Genomic DNA, 16,385 nt, shown 5'->3' with positions numbered 1-16,385 from the left:
TTTTTTTTTTTTTAAGCAACAGAAAAGTGGCTCCTTCGCTGATGTAACCATGCTCTTAAAGCTGAATCTCTCTAAATACTAATATTACAGTTTTTCAAATCACTCCAATTGCAGACAACGGGACAACGGGCAGCCGGAGCGATTTCTGGTCTGTTTCTTAAACCTCGACGGTTTGTTCTTTTAAAGCACTCCTCCAGACACTGCTGTCTTTGGAGTGAATCATATAGTTTTCTAGGAAATGCTACACATTTTGTTGATCAATAATAGTAGAATCAGCTTCCAAAATAATATTTTCAAAATAAAATATTTTATGCATGTGGGTTTTCCTTGAGAAGCATTTCTGTGCATCTAACAGATTCCCTTACTGTGCTGTCTTACATTTATCATGCTTTATTTCAATGTGTAATTGTCTTTTTACTTTCTGAAATCAAGACTGTACTTGTTAGTTTTTGTTTGGATGGTATGTCCATTTAATATGTTAAATATTTATCTATACTATAGTTCATATCCATGTTAATTCTGATATAAATTATAAACCTAATATGCTTCAATTTAAAAGATGCACTATCTCTCCACTGTATGGCTGTTTCTACTTCTGTTGCTTGATACAATTCCCTGACAAAAGGGGCTCAAGGGGGAAAGGGTTCATCTGGGTTTACGATTTTATGATCGCCCACTGTGGCAGGGAACTCTGGAGCTGGAGCTTGAGGGAGTTGAACACATTGCATCCACAATCAGGAAGCAGAGAGCAATGAAAGCCGTGTACAGCTCCCCCCCCAACTTTTTTTGAATGAGACCGTGATCTCAGCCCATACAAATCAATCTACCCACACCACATCAAACTTCCCACCTCTGTTAATAACCCTCCACAGGCATGCACAGACTCTTGTCATCTAGGTGGTTCTAGATTATGGCAAGTTGACCATGCTACCATCACACCATCTCAGTAAATGTTGCTGGGAAAATCAATATATCATCTATCATGAGCCCGACATTGTTTCAGGACTGGTTGGTGATCTCACAGCTGACAAGCAAACAAAACCTAGAAGCTCGCATCCTAAGGTATACAGTCAGCAAACAAACAAAGGGGCTTAGACTCCAGGAGAATTGGTTATTTCTTTTAAGGAAAGTAAAGCAGGGCCAGTGACCAGATTGTCTGAAGTTTAAAGACAATTTCAAACAGAAAGCCAGGAGAAACATTTGTGAGGATATCTGAATTAAATAAAAAATTGGGGTGAGGTTGGGAGTGGGCATTCCATGGAAGAGCTCATGCAAAGGAATTCCTCTGGTGTGTTGTTAAAAATCTCCAGAGAGCTGTGAGTGTGCACCAGGTAGCCCCTTAACAACTATGTCAAAGTCAGAGAGACGAAAAGCTGCAGAAGTGTAAACAGAAGGGTAACATTCTCTGACTTCAGTCTTTTAGGGATCATTCTGGGTGCTGCAGAGATCTCAAGGAGTCAAGAGTGGAAGAGGGGCACTAGTCTGAAGATTTCAGTCACAGCCCAGATAAGAGAGACTCCAGGCCACCTTGGTAACTGCAGGGCTGATGAGAATGTTGGATTTTTGGTATTTTGAATGAATGCATTTAGAAACATGATACAGTGAAACTGGAAATGCGTTCATCTGCTGGATTGTCAGTATGAAGTATGTAAAGAAAGGATGACTCTGAGACAACGGTCTGGGAAACTTGTGTCGGGACCTAGAAATCTTGGAGTAAATGAAGGGCTGTGATGTAGCCCCATCAGGTCTGAGATGTCATGGGATATCCCAGCTAAGAACCTCAGAGGCCACAAGATCTGTGAGTCTGTGGCTAGGGAGGAGGCCTGAGAGAAGGATATGCACTTGATGTTGCCTCGGCCATGGTGACTTCAGAGTAATACCAAAGTGTTCAAGACAACATCCTGCTTGAAACTTCCACTCATACATCTGTGAGACAGTAAGTTCAAGGGCATTTTTTCTCCTGTTCAAGTGAACAAAGTATGCAAAGGTAGCAGGTAAAATCAGAACAGGTTATCCCTGAGGATCAGTGGAAATCACGGGGAAGGAGCTACAGCAAGGATGCATGTTCAGGGTTAACCTTCATTCTGATTGTCAGGCCCAGAGAGGGCCACAGAAATGGTGGTGCTTCTGACAATGTCCTAAATGACACTTGGGCTGAACCCAGGCTGGACTCTCCCCAAGCAAATAGAAGGATTGCTTCCTAGAGTCAGCATTCCCCAGTAACCTTGACAAGTGGGGTTCTATTGGTCAGGATAACCCATTACTTCCCTTATCCAAGCCCACAGCCACACCTCCCATGGTGGGCATCTAGTTTCCTGCTACTCAAGCAGATCACAGCCCCATGGCTGCATCCCAGGCTGGCTCTGCTCCCATCATCAGGTTTAACCCGATAGGCTGCTGTAACTTTACACTCCCGACTCAACCTGCACCACATGAAACTGGCAAGACTTTGCTCCAGTTTTTGCTGTTCTGATACACCTTACCTCCCTGCTGAGGGACAGCGTTCACAGTTTGAGCCCCATAAATCTTGTTTTCTACTCATGAAGTTGTCTGGTTTGATGGTTTCACTGTTCTCTCTCTTACACTGCTGTATACTTGTGTGATAGTTAGAATAGGTTTGACCCAAGGAATACCACTATTAGGAGGTGTGGCCTGTTGGAGTAGATGTGGCCTTGTTGGAGTAGGTGTGGCCTTGTTGGAGTAGGTGTGTCACTGTGGGTGTGGGCTTTAAGACCCTCATCCTAGCTGCTTGGAAGCCAGTCTTCTCCTAGCAGCCTTTAGATGAAGATGTAGCATTCTCAGCTCCTCCTGCACCGTGCTTGCCTAGATGTCACCATGTTCCTGCCTTGATAATAATAGACTGAACCTCTGAATCTGTAACCTAGCCCCAATTAAATGTTGTCCTTAGAAGAGTTGTCTTGGTCATGGTGTCTGTTCACAGCAGTAAAACCCTAACTAAGACAGCTGACATTATTTTTAGTCAGTTTATGATCATGATTTTTATGTATTTTAAGGACTTATTCTTTTTTTTTAAATTGTACATGTGTGTTTGGAGGTAGAATGTGCATGTGACTGCGTGTGCTTATGGAGGAAAGAGGCATTCAGTCCTCTGGTCTTGGAGTTATAGGCAGTTATGAACTGCCAAAGATGGGTGTTCTATAGGAGCAGAAAAGGCTCTTTATCACTGAGCCATCATTCCAGCTCTTTTGTATAATCTATAAAAAGTAAATTTTAGTAAAGCATTATGAGATACAAACTAAGGATTTTATGGGGGAGGGAGAGGAAAATGACAGCTTAATTTTTCTACAAACTGTAATCTGTGTTCTTGATTCAGCAAAGGCTAGAAATACTCACTGTGGAGTAATCCTAGCTGCAAGAGAAGCTCTGGGACTATGTTAAGTGATTATTGACAAACTTTAAATTTCAGTCCTGGGTAAGACAATAACCTTTCCATCCTTCTGTAAAAATCTAGATGTGTTCCCTCATCCTATGTGAAATCTGGGATGTGTTCCCTCCTTCTATGTGAAATCTGGAGTGCTCCTTCCTTTTATGTGAAATCTGGAGTGCTCCCCTCTCCAGTCTAGGGATCCTTCTGTAGCTGCTGGCAGTGTTCTGGAAGCCTGGGTCCATCACACAAATCTGTCTTACTTTTCTTGCATGAACCATGTGTGTAACAAGTATGGTAGACATTTTAATATCTAGACATTTAATTTTAATATCATTTTAATGTCAAGTGTCTGTTAGGTTCTGGCACGACTGGACTGTGCATCTTTGGCCCATTATTTTACAGGTAATTGTCCTATGGAGCTTTAAATACCAAAGCAGAGGGAGCATTTCTGGAGTTTTGCTTTGGTTTTTCTTCCTGTGCCATGAATTTTGACGGCACAGTGATTTCCCTGGGTAGGGGAATGTAGTAGTGCTGTTTGTCAGTCCACTGAAAATAACCCAAGACTAATGGCTAATTGCTGAGTATAATTGGATTGAAGTTTCCAGTCCTATAAGATCACACAGTTCTTAGAACAGGGCCCACATCTTTGGTCTCTGATGTTCAACATTCTCTCTTCCTCTGCCATAGGAGCAGAGCCTGGCACCGGACACACGGCAGCACATCACCTCTGGCTGCCAGTTCTCCTGGGCCCTTACACCTTGTTTACTGACCTTCACAAGATTCTCCACCTGGCGAAAACATCCCATTGTCATGGTAGCCATCTCTGCACTCACAGTGGTACCACCCAGGCAGGTTAATGCAGTTGGCACGGCTGTCACATTGAACAAAGCCCTCAGAGCACTCATCAATGTCTGTTGGACAAAGAAAACAAAAGGAGAATTTTATACAGTTGCTTTATCCTTTTAAAGAATGTCCTATTCTAGAACATTCTGCTGTAAGGCTACTATAACTCTTAATGCCAACAAACCATGAAACTGAGACAGTATAAATTTAACCTGGTCACTTAGTAGTCAAAAGCTTTGTGTAAAGAATGTAGTGGTATTTGATAGCAACCAGAGAAACATCTAGAAGGCTTCTTCTCTATTACATTTGATTCAGCTGTGAGGTAAAACCTGTCTATGGTAGTCTGTGAGTTTCACCAAATGTTCCCAGGTAAGCTTGACTCATTCTAGGATGGCACGGTTTTAGTTCTTTCTGATTAAGAGTATGCGTATGACTTTCTTCAGTCATCTTGGGGTAATAAGAAGCACTTCCGGGTGACATGCAGCACTTCTGGGCAGAGCTTTTCTGACACTGTGATGACCCTTCTACATCGTCATCACAAGAACTAGCGATTTCCAGAGGCTCCAGAGACCAACCTGAATCCATGCAGGAGTAGGGCGGGGGTATGCTATTCTGCCCGGGATGAACAGATAATATGAGCAAGAAACTGTTTTTCATTGCTTTAGGCCATTGAGATTTTACTTTTTTTAAAAAAAAAAATCATTGTTATTACTGTAGGTATAAGCTACCCTGACTAAATACACTACTCATCTTCAGTAGATACAACAACAGCACCATGAATCATGTTTTCAAGAATGTGTGTGGGTTGTGCCCATGTATTACTTCAAACTGCAAAAAAAAAAAGAAGAAGAAGAAAAGAAGGAAAGAAGGGAAGAAAGAAAGAAATTATGCCATACAATACTGAATCAAATGTAAGTCATGGGTATGGGGATCTAGCTTACATTCACATGTGTGTTCCTTCATACAAGGAGACATAAGGGAGAAATTGACACAAATGTAGCTTGTGTGATTTCAGATTTCTTTCACAGGTATATTATCATTCCCCTCTGCTGCAAGCCCTTTTCTATTCAGGCTAAGAAAGATGGAACAATCCTATGACTCTCGGGTCTCCTCCTCTGCTTGTAAGGGGAAAGTGGTCCTTGGGATTGCTGTACAAAATACGTCCACTTCCTCATGACTTCCTGATTGTCTGGCTCTGTTGGCTTGACTGGGATCTAGCTAGATGATCTGATATAATAGCTCTACCTCACATGTACCTAGTACCTAAATCTTGGTAGCCTCAAGCTACAGAGGAAGATGCCATCTTCCCAGGCTGGCAGTTTCCCTGTGTGCTTCAGGCTTTTGGCACAAGGTGGTTTCACCATGTGATCAGGCATAAAGGTGCTCTCCTGTTGAAGGAAGCCTGGCTGATTTTCCGAGTCCTTCCTCTCTGACTACTCTGGTTAACAGAATGTATGCCTATTTCAGTCTGAGAAATGACAAACTCACAGATTCATATGCAAGTCTTGTTACTTTGGGTTGTGGCAGTGTGGCTGAAAACCAGGGCCTTTAGCATCCTAGGTAAGTGCTATGCTACCAAGGATGCAGCCTCTGCTTCTCTTTTGCTCTCTGTTTAAGTATTCCTCTTTTATTTTTCTCATTTAAATTTTGTTTATTTATTGGGTTCAATCATGCCTCATAGCCAAGACTAGCTGGGACTATGTGGCATAGCACAGGCTGACTTCAAACTCATGATCTTCCTGTCTCTGTCTTTTGAGTGCTGGGACTCAGCAGGACAGCACCATGCCAAGCTCTGCTACTTAGCTTTGAAAGGGATAAAGTTGCAAAGGCATGCATAGATAACGTTTAACAGTCAGAACTAAGCTCTAACTCACTGCTAAGAGTTCCTTCAGTGAAACTAAATATAAAACATCCTCTCAGGTGAATGAGGTCTTGGACCAACAGTAGAAACTTCATACTATGTTAATATTTTAGCATTGTTTTATAATATAGAGTGTTTATCACTGTGATGCCTTTATCCAAGAATCAGTTACTGCTGCCAATAATTCCTACCAGCAAAAGAAAGGTTGATGGACAAATCAGCTAACTATTGCCTTCCTGCCATGCAGCCTTCTAGGCCTGCGGGTTCTAGAAAAAGCCTCTTTGTCATTCCAGGCTCCACCAGCTGAGGAACTTCTGATTACAAAGGAGTCTGGCTGCTTGCACTTACTCCAGCATTAACTGATCTTTTCTTCAAACAGAGATGAAGTGGAAAATTGTGCCATTTTTTATGGGCACAGAAGAAGAAAGCAAGCTGAGGAGTAAGCTTCAGGAGCCGTGCTCATTTGAAGAAGGCAGCCAGAGGAGGGTGAGCGTTTAGAGTCTTTAATTCTGGGGAAGCTGAACTCTTAGAAATGGTCATTGTCCAGTGCTTTGGGTAAAGCAATTCTGCGACTCTCCTGCCTATGCAGTCTTCCAGTCCATCCTTTCTTCCTGAGGTACTGGACTGCAAGGTCTGCTCACCCTGTGAGATGAGATGAGATGTATTTCCACATCTTTTCTCTTGTCACCCATTTTTCAGTTGCCACGCCCACTCCCATGTGCAGCCTCCTCCCTTCTCACCATAGTGCTCACATACCCTGCGTCTGCCCACAGGCACTGCCCCCTCCTACACACCACCTTCCCACTCCCTCTGTTACAACACACACCCACAGCACACTGCCTTCTTCGACAGGCTCACTCTTTGAGTCTTTGACATTGAATAGAAATGCTGTTGATTACACTTCCTCCTACCCTGAAGACTGAGGATACAAACATAGGCTACTGTGGTATATTGTCACATAGAGATGAGCATTGTTTTCATGTTAAATCATCGTTCTATAGCTCTTTAGAGAATGGATATGCAAGCATATGACCCGTTTATTAATTTAATTCAATATTAATTATTTACTTAATACCTGTTGTATGGCAACAACTAAGTGCTGGAGAATAAAATGGATATACAAGACACATGTGGCTTCTGCCATTACTGTGCTATCATCTATGTAAATTACGTTTACAAAATCAAATTTATGAAAATCTGAATGTGCAGCCACATAGAGCACGGGTTCCCAGAGCGTGCTATATCTGTCACCATCGATGTGGTTTATGGGTAGCAGTACACAAATACTTCATTTTAATGGCTATGTACTTATTTTCTCAATTATTTCCATTTACGGCAAGGTAAAATGGAACTTAAATCTAAAAAACAAGAGGAATTAAAGGAGCAGCCTCAGGTTAATATTGATATATATGTTCTAGAAACATGACAAAATTTAGGTATTTTTAAAGCACCAATATTGAGCAGGAAGCTCTCAGTCACATTTCAAGGGGACATTGCAGTAATTTCTTATGTAACAAAGCACTCTGCTTTATCTAAAATGTGACTCAATTTATAAACCATATGGCACGGCTCAGAACAATGCATTCACCACCATTCAGGATTCAGGGAAACTAGCTATTCAATTCAAGTAACTAAATTTTATGTTTTTATTACCCTGCTAAAAAGAATAGGTATTTGTTATACAGCACACTGAAAGAGTTATTCATTAGAGAATTGTGAAATCTATCCAATTATCAAATTCCTATATATGATGAATGTTCCCATCGTTGTCATTGTGTAGTGAGAAGTGTTACTCTCTTAGCATTTTCTAGAATGCAGAACGCTGTTAATAATTTGAATGTCCCACTGTAACGTTGTGATCCAATGATAGGCATTCACACTTTTATGGATGAATGGTTTCCCGTGGCGCAAATTTGCATGTATGATTTCATCCATTCATTCATGTGTGACTTTTCAATAGTATTCCTTTTGATATTATGTCAAACAACTTTTGATATTATATGCAGCAAACAAGGGGTTCTAGGTGCATTTTACTTCCTGTGATATACCGACATGCTCAACGGATGGGTCATTTTGTTCCATTTTGAACATTCTGAGGAGCTTACACCCTGTTTTGCACAATGGCAGCAGTGCACACCTACCAATGGTATGCGTGTGCTCTCCTTCTTCCACACCATCATCAGCACATCTCATCCTTTGTCTCTGACCTCAGCCATCCTAGCAGGAGTGAGAGGGTATCTCAGTTTCATCTTGACATCCACTTCCCATTCAGGGCCACCATGGTTGGTGCACCACCAAGAGGAATCCATAGACACTGAAGCCTAGGCAGCACTGATTACATGTGAAGCCCTAAGGGGGTGGGGCCTTGCTGCTACTGAGTCTGTTACAGAACTTGGGACTGCCATAGTCAGCTAGTAATAAAGGCCAGAGAGGCCAGAGATCACAGTCGATTTGTTTATTTGTGGCTTAGTGTCAATAGAAAGTGATGATGTGCTTGCGTTTCCAAAGCATGCACTGCACACAGAAGGTACATTTATTACTAAAGTAAGGCTAGATAACTAAAATAAGTATGTCTTTGTCTATAAGCTGTTTGATAGTGTGCAATCTTTAGGTGCTCAATAATATTTTAATAAAAGAACATGAAACTTGATTAGCAATTTATGAATTTGATCCAGTTGAGTGAACTATACAATGAACACCAAATCTTAGGAGACACAAACATTATTTTGGTTGATGTAAGAACTACCAAGCTTCCTGGGGTGGTAGCTGAGTTGCAGGAGTGTTGCTCTGACATATAAAAGCCATCAACCTGAGTCCAGGACTGTACAAACAGACATAGTGGCAAACATCTGTGATTCGAGCACTCAGGGTTTAGATGCAGGGGCATCAAAAGTTCAGAGTCATTCTTACCTAACTAGTGAGTTCCAGCCTAGCCTGGGTGTGAGACCTTATCTCATTTAAAGAGCAAATGAACAATTTTAAACAAGCTGTAAAATGAATTAATGTAGGCATGTTAATGTTAGTGAGTTGTATAAATGCACACGATTTGGTCTTACAATTTTAATTTTGTTCTGTATAGGTGTAGTATATAAAACACCAAACATAAATCTCACAAAATTCTGTTACTCCATTTGCATTCTAAGGAACTAATTCCCTGATTCATCTGGGACAGTTAAAACTTTGTCACATCTACATTTAGAATATTATGTAGTGAGAGTATTACGAAGCTACCCCAAGACATACAGATTATAAAATCTAAAAGCCTTTAGCCATAACATAAAAAAGAATTATGAGTAACATTCACACTCCAGAGAGTGAAGTATGCTTAGACAATAAAAATGGGAGGTATCACTGAGGACAGATTGTCCCAGAAATCACAGCCATGTTAAAAACAGTCATGAAAAGCAAACCAACAAGTGACAAATTATAAGCATCATGTGATGGTGACTCGCTCTTTCTCCTTCCAGTTCCCAGCTAAGACTAGATTTTCTGCAATGCATCCAGATGAAAATGACTTATGTCACTGCCACTCAAGGGGTCCTTTCCCGAAAGTGACAAATGTGTTCATTGTAAAATCCCAGGTTAGTGTAGAATTAGGCATATGAGTGATATGCACACGATTCACTATTTTAACAGCAGATTTTCTGCTATAACACCAACCTCTGAGTAAAACTGTGTTACTACGTAGGAGTGAATGTAGCTAAATGGGCCCCAGTTTATACTTTACTTCTGTTCACCCCTTTAAAAACATTTTTGAGAATTTCAATAATAAATATTATAGTTACATCATTTCCACTCTCCCTAATTTCCACCCTCTCTCTAATCCATCTCCTAAAATATATATGTGTCACAAATGAGTGTGTCATTAATATGCAGGGACCACACAAATCTATGTCTTCCTATTTGGCACATGGGCTGCTACACAAACCAGCAACCCTCTTCCTTTTAAACTAAAAGACAGATGAGCTGGCGTTCTTGAATTTTATACACAGAAAGCAGGAGTGAAAGTCAACTGTATTTGGTGCTATTTTCAGTGTTGGTGTCAAGGCCAAATAGCAAGAGTATTGTCCTTTATGGTACTTATTGTGGAGGAAAAGATGACATCACTTATCACGAAATACTACTTGTTCTATTTATATCACAGACTTGTGCCCTGGCAATTAAATTATATTGATAAACAGCAGGCAATTAAGGATTCTCAAAACCATTAGTCAAGTTCTGATTACTCACATGGGGCGATTTGCTTTCTAGATGATCTCCAGCCTTTAAAACCACAAGGTCATTTCTCTCTGTCTTTGCTGAGTTTCTGGATGTCTGTTTTCAAAATTTAGGTGAGAATGCATAAAATAGTGCCTAAAATTTCTTACTTGATAGGCTGGTTCTCATATAATTTTTGAAGTTTTTTTTTTTTAATGAAAACACATGTAAGTAGATTTTAGACACTACAAAATGCTCTATAGAAGTTGGAGAACATTACAGACTTACAGACAGTTATTTTCATTATGTTGTGGTTTATAAACATTAATCAGTGGTATTAAAATGCCAAGTGCAACTTCTTCATCAAATTCTTTCTTCCTTACAACCTACCCGAGTGAAGGATTCTTATTCCTGTGTTGAAGACTAGAGGTAATGACAACAAGAACATTACTCAAGGCCATCCCATAGACACAGCCCCTCAGACTGTCACAGACTGGTGATCTTTAAGATGTCAGCCAAGAAGAAACAGTCTATGAGCTGAAATATATTTTATTTTCATTTTTTGAGATTAGAATATATTTGGATGCTGCAAAAACAAGTTTCCTTAATGATGCCTACACTTATCTGTGGATATAAGGACAAACATTTTGAATGTATCAGAGACCTCCAAGATCTATGACGTCACTAGCCCTGGGCAGTTGGCTAGGTTTCCAGTACCAGGCACAGCTTTCTTCCTCTTGAGCAGGTCTTCAGGTCAATAAGAGAGCTGTTGGTTACTGCCGAGGTATGTGTGCCAGTATTGCACTCCTGTGTTACTGTGTCATGCTGGTCATTGTTGCAGGTCATAGGCATCAGAGCTGCATATGATTATTGGCTGCTTGCTTCCCTCCTTTGGAAGCTTGTATGGCGCCTTCTGCTACCATGGAAACTAGTTCTCAGGAGGATACTGAAGCTCAAGGGCCTCTGGGTTGTGAGTCTGAAGTGCATGTACTGTGGTGAATTCTGGCTCTTTAGCTTGTGAGTGCTGGAACTTTGTTTATGTTATTAAGATCCCTCTGAGGCATTGGGTTTTGAGTGACACTCTCTTCCATTCACAGCTAGCTGTTACTATGTAAGAACTTTACATAAGGACTAGCATCTCATGATAGATATTTTATATATGCAAATATCCTGCCCCTGAGACCAGATGCACTATTACATCCTTAGGCTGTTTTTCATTATCTGAGGAGGTAAACATTTTAATTAGGGGAAATAGTGGCAATGGGGTCACAGAAACAGCTTCTGGAATGATAGTCTCCATGGAGTTTGCAGGCTCTGTCTACACTCCAGTGTTGGGATCAGGTTAACCAGGTTCTCACTCCAGATAATTGGGGTAACTCAGAAAAAGTCCTGAAAAATAAACCTTTCTTCTCCTTTTACACTTTCAGCCAATTATCCTCTTCTCTTCAGGGACCTTGTAAATTGTCGCTCTTGTATAATGTCCTCTGTCCTCTTCTTGTCTCATCACCTGTTGAGTTAACTGGTGTGCTTGTATATCATGGTCAACATCCTGGAGGGTCTTCCTGGAGAGCAAAGGCTGTTGTTTGTGATCTGTGTCATTCTTCCTTCGATGAGTGAGTCTTTATCACATCCTTTGCAAGGCTTGCATTGATTCAACATACTGATCATTGAAGATTTAGCAACTTACACAACTGAGTTCTAAAATCTATGTGTGCATTCTTTTTTCTTTAATATTTTCCTATTTTACTCATTTCTGGATATTTATTTGCACATCTTAGACTTAGACTTATTCTTGCAACAATTTAATTTTTCCCTTGATTTGTTAAAACATGACTTTACTAAACTAAAATTTGGATAGAAACCTGCAGCAACCTCACGGGTGTTGACATGCACCATTTCCATAGTCTAGATTCATGCATTCTTCCTATTTAATTTATTTTTATATTGTAATAGCTTGTAAAGGAGCTCTTTAACTATTAGCTTTTGTCTCTGAATAACTTCTATATGGGCAGAAACCATGTTTCTATTTTTTTCCTCTAGTCTCAGTACCAAGCAGATAACTGGACAAAGAGGTAGAGACAGGCAAGCGTTTGTGAGGGAACATGTAATTGGTCTGCTTGTGATGTCTGTGACTGTGATGCCCACCTGTGCCATGCCTCACACATGCAATGTCAAATGGAAGCCAAGGTAGGTAGACTGGTATGGCAGTGAACCCTCCAGAGAAATGACAAGATGGTGACGCTACTGTCTCATCTGACTGCTCATACTTGTCAAGAATTTGTGCTATTACTGGATGCCAGCTCCAATGATACCATGTTAACTTTACATATGCACTATATATCCAGATATTTTAAAAGTACACCAGAACTTGAAATGATGAAGATGAAAGTTAAGAGCACTTTTAAATCTCTTGGTCTTTCTTTCTCACCCTTATAAATGCTGAGCTGAAGAGAAAAAATGAAAATATAAACATGAAAATGGAGAGACAAACAGAAACACAGTAGAGAAAGAAATGCTTTGTTGTGGAAAAGGCAGATTAAGAGATGGGCAGAGGAGAAGAGGCAAGAGTCTGGCATTGTATGTGATAGCAGGGTGTCACACGTGGTGGCTATGGCAACCTTGTTCTGAGGATGCTGAGGTAGCATGGCGAGCTTAGATGGGGCATGCAGCTGCACTCATTGGGGTGAAACCAAGAAAACTGATTTGCTGAGGGTGTTGGCACATTCCCTATAGCACTTGGGAGGCTAGGACAGGAGGATCAGAAGTTTGAAGTCAGCCTGGGCACAAAGGGAGCCCTGGTCTCAGAGAGATAGAAAGGATAACATCTACAGTTGAATAATCAACCTACTCACCTCCTCCCACCTTGTGCAAGATGCTAAAAGAAAGCAGTTTCTCTCAGAGACAGAATGCATGGTTTCTTGTAAAGATCCAGGAAAGAGACACTACCACAGCTTGTGTAGATGTCACTGTCATTTGGAACAAAGGTCAAGGTTGCACTGAGGTGTTTAAGGGCTCATAATGTACAGCTCTTCCCCTTCAGCTTTAGAAGCTGGCTCTCCTAGCCATGCCCCAAATTAGGAATCTTGCCCATCTACTCTTAAATGTCTGTGTGAGATTAAGGAGCTATCGACATTTGATAAAACCTGCAAAATGTAAAGGAGCAGTGAAAACCATCAGAAATCTCTTATGGAAGGACAGGGATGATTCACAAGGCATCAGCCAACGGATTTCTAAATTACCATCTACAGATAAGGACAAAGAAATGATTCTGAGAATAGGGATTATTTCTTGAAAATTATACAACAGTAACAAATTTTTTAAAGTAGAAGTATAGAGAACACAGATGAAAAAAATACAACAGGGAAGGAGCAAAGATCTACAGATCCAGCTTCTGATTACACACAGATTTCATACTGAGTGCTATAATCTGTATCAGACGGTTGCCTACAGCTAACTGTATGATACACAACACCTTGCACAATTTGTCCATATTTACTCAGTGTGGATTATGTTCTAGGCAGGACGAAGTGCTATTGCTCTCCCCATGCTGAAGTACATAGACAGCAGAGTTTAAGTAATTCTTTCCAAGGCTGTTGAGAAATATCTTAGTTAGGGTTTTACTGCTATGAAGAGACCATGACCAAGGCAACTCTTGTAATGGACATTTATTTAGGACTGGCTTACAGGTTAAGAGATTTAGTTCATTATCATCAAGGTGAGAATATGGCTGTGTTCAAGCAGATGTGAGGCTGGAGGAGCTTAGAGTTCTCCATCATCATCCAAAGGCTGACAGAAGACAGGCTTCCAGACAGCTAGGATGAGGGTCTTAAAGCCCCTTGTAACCAGCAGTGACACACTTTCTCCAACAAGGTCACACGTACTCCAACAATGCCATATCTCCTAATAGTGCCACTCCCTGGGTCAAGCCTATTCTAACCACCACAATAGGCAAAGTTGAAATGTGAACCCACTCACTCTGGATGCATACCTGCCCCACCAGGAGGCTGTCTTACAAATGAACCAGGCACAGATCTAAACACACAGATGCCAAGTTCGACAACAAGAATAAAATCTAAATTTACTATCTTCCAGAAGAAAAAGAATAGATTACATATAAAAAAACAAAAAGGATAGGAATGGGTCTATTATCAGGTTTCTCATCCACAGGGTTGTACGCCTTTCACTAGAATTCTACAGTAAGCATCGCTGTCAAACAACTTCGGATGCAGATGGATAGAATGAATATCATTCCCTGTGTACTTTGTAAAAAAAAAAATACCTCATTGGTGGTGGCCTGTTGGGACTCTCATCCTGGAAAGGATTCTGTGTGTCTTCCACTGGGCCAATGGGCATGCTTTGTTTGTTTTTTACAGTAGCCTTGTGTTGTGCCTGAGTATCAGTGTCATTTTTTCTACAGCTAAGATGGGCACACTCTAAGTACAGGCACAGTTAACGACTTTATGAGAACAGACACATGAGGCATTTGCTAGTCCACAATGGTAAGAGGATGCCTCTTAACCAGAGTAGTAACAAAAAGCCTTAAATTCCTGCGCTTGCCAAAACCATGTTCTAATAGAGAGGATCAATGAAGCAGTTGAGCCCCTTCAAGATTCCTTCCAGGAGAGATGAGCTCATTTTCTCTGACCGTCAATAGGAACAGGAGGGCTGGAGTATTTTTGTGAAGGAGCACTCTGTAAGCTTTCTAATTATTAATACAGCAGTGCAGAAGGCTTTATGCATTTGATGTGCTCACTGGTTGTTGAGGAAAATCAGATTTGACTGGCATGCTAGAGATGGCGTGATGACAACCCAAATCACTATTCTGTATTTATTTGTAAACTGACAGACAGATCTATAACCAGACATACTGCTTGAGTGAAATGGACTCACTGTGAACAGAAATGCAGTGCTGCAGTCTCTGTACATCTGAATAAGACGTGCAAAAGAGCTTTAAAGTGGGTCCTAGCCATGGGACCTACTGACAAATGGCTTATGCTGGCTTTAAGAAACTGTCATATACCTGTCCACTTCTAGATCACTTTATTATAATAACCACTTCCAGCTAGGCAGAGACACGATTAACTTGATACAGGGTTTTCAGCAAAAAGGAGAACTCTGTGTCTCTTCCACATACACAACTGAATGGATAATACCAAAAAGAGCCCCACTGAGCAAAACACTAACTCCTTACGGCTACAGTTAAGTGCAATCCCTATAGGTTTCTTAAAGGCACACTGCTCTTTAATGCTGCTCTCCAACCTTGTAACCAGGCAGAGTGATAGCAACTGTCTGATTGTCTCATTACATTAATGTGGGGTCACTTAATCAAATGACTAAGGATAGGATTTATGTCCACTTCAACAACGTAATTCTTCATGATCAACCGGATCAAGCTGTGCAAACCAATTTCATCGCTAAGGCAGCCCAAATGCTAGATCAATGGGCTTTTAGCTCTTAGTATTTGGTCTCACAGCTTAATTAGGTATCTGGCTAGTGTGTCTTCAGAAAAAAATGAAATCCTTTGTTTAACACTTTGGTGATTATCTGATACAAGAAAAGAAAGAGGAAAGTGGCTGACAGTTGCTTAGCTGCTAACTGCTAGGCATTTTATGCCTTTTGCACCTAATTTACAGATATCATTTACATATATCATATTTTTATATACATTTTATGTATTATATATTATTTATTATTTAATAGGTATATTAAATCAAGTGTGTGTGTGTGTGTGTGTGTGTACATCTCCACTTAATTTCAGTTTTCAGTTTTATATTCTGATAGAAGATAATACATAAAAGGAGCCAAATAGAAACTACCTCAAATAAACAGGCTGTCACAGTGTTAGAGTTGATGTGGCAGAAGCTATTTCTGTTGGCACTGTCCTGCTTGGAGGTCTAGAAGCTGTCCTCCCTCCTTCAGAGCATTAGTAAGTAGGATGAAGCATTTGGAAGTCTGTTTACCTACCCTACCTTTCTGTCTCCTTATTAAGCGATTAACCCATAGGAAATGAGAGAATGATGAGGCCACAATTAAATAAACTATGATACCTGCATAAAGAAGAACACTGTACGTCCTTGAGTGGTAATTTTGGAAATT

General features: G+C 40.6%; 1 protein-coding gene across 1 annotated transcript in view; it reads right to left on the bottom strand.

The window, feature by feature from the left end:
- Window positions 1-4,158: 4,158 nt before the first annotated feature.
- Nell2 (neural EGFL like 2) overlaps window positions 4,159-16,385 on the bottom strand; it is a gene marked incomplete at its 3' end in the record, with an annotated part of 263,811 nt that continues 251,584 nt past the window's right edge. The window contains exon 16 of the mRNA XM_028789385.1: window positions 4,159-4,299. Coding sequence (XP_028645218.1) covers window positions 4,159-4,299 — 141 coding nt within the window. The remainder of the gene's footprint in view (window positions 4,300-16,385) is intronic.

Source organism: Grammomys surdaster, unplaced genomic scaffold, assembly GCF_004785775.1.
Source record: "Grammomys surdaster isolate TR1022 unplaced genomic scaffold, NIH_TR_1.0 125818, whole genome shotgun sequence".
Classification (NCBI taxonomy): Eukaryota; Metazoa; Chordata; class Mammalia; order Rodentia; family Muridae; genus Grammomys; species Grammomys surdaster.
This window is presented reverse-complemented; position numbering and strand designations above follow the sequence as displayed.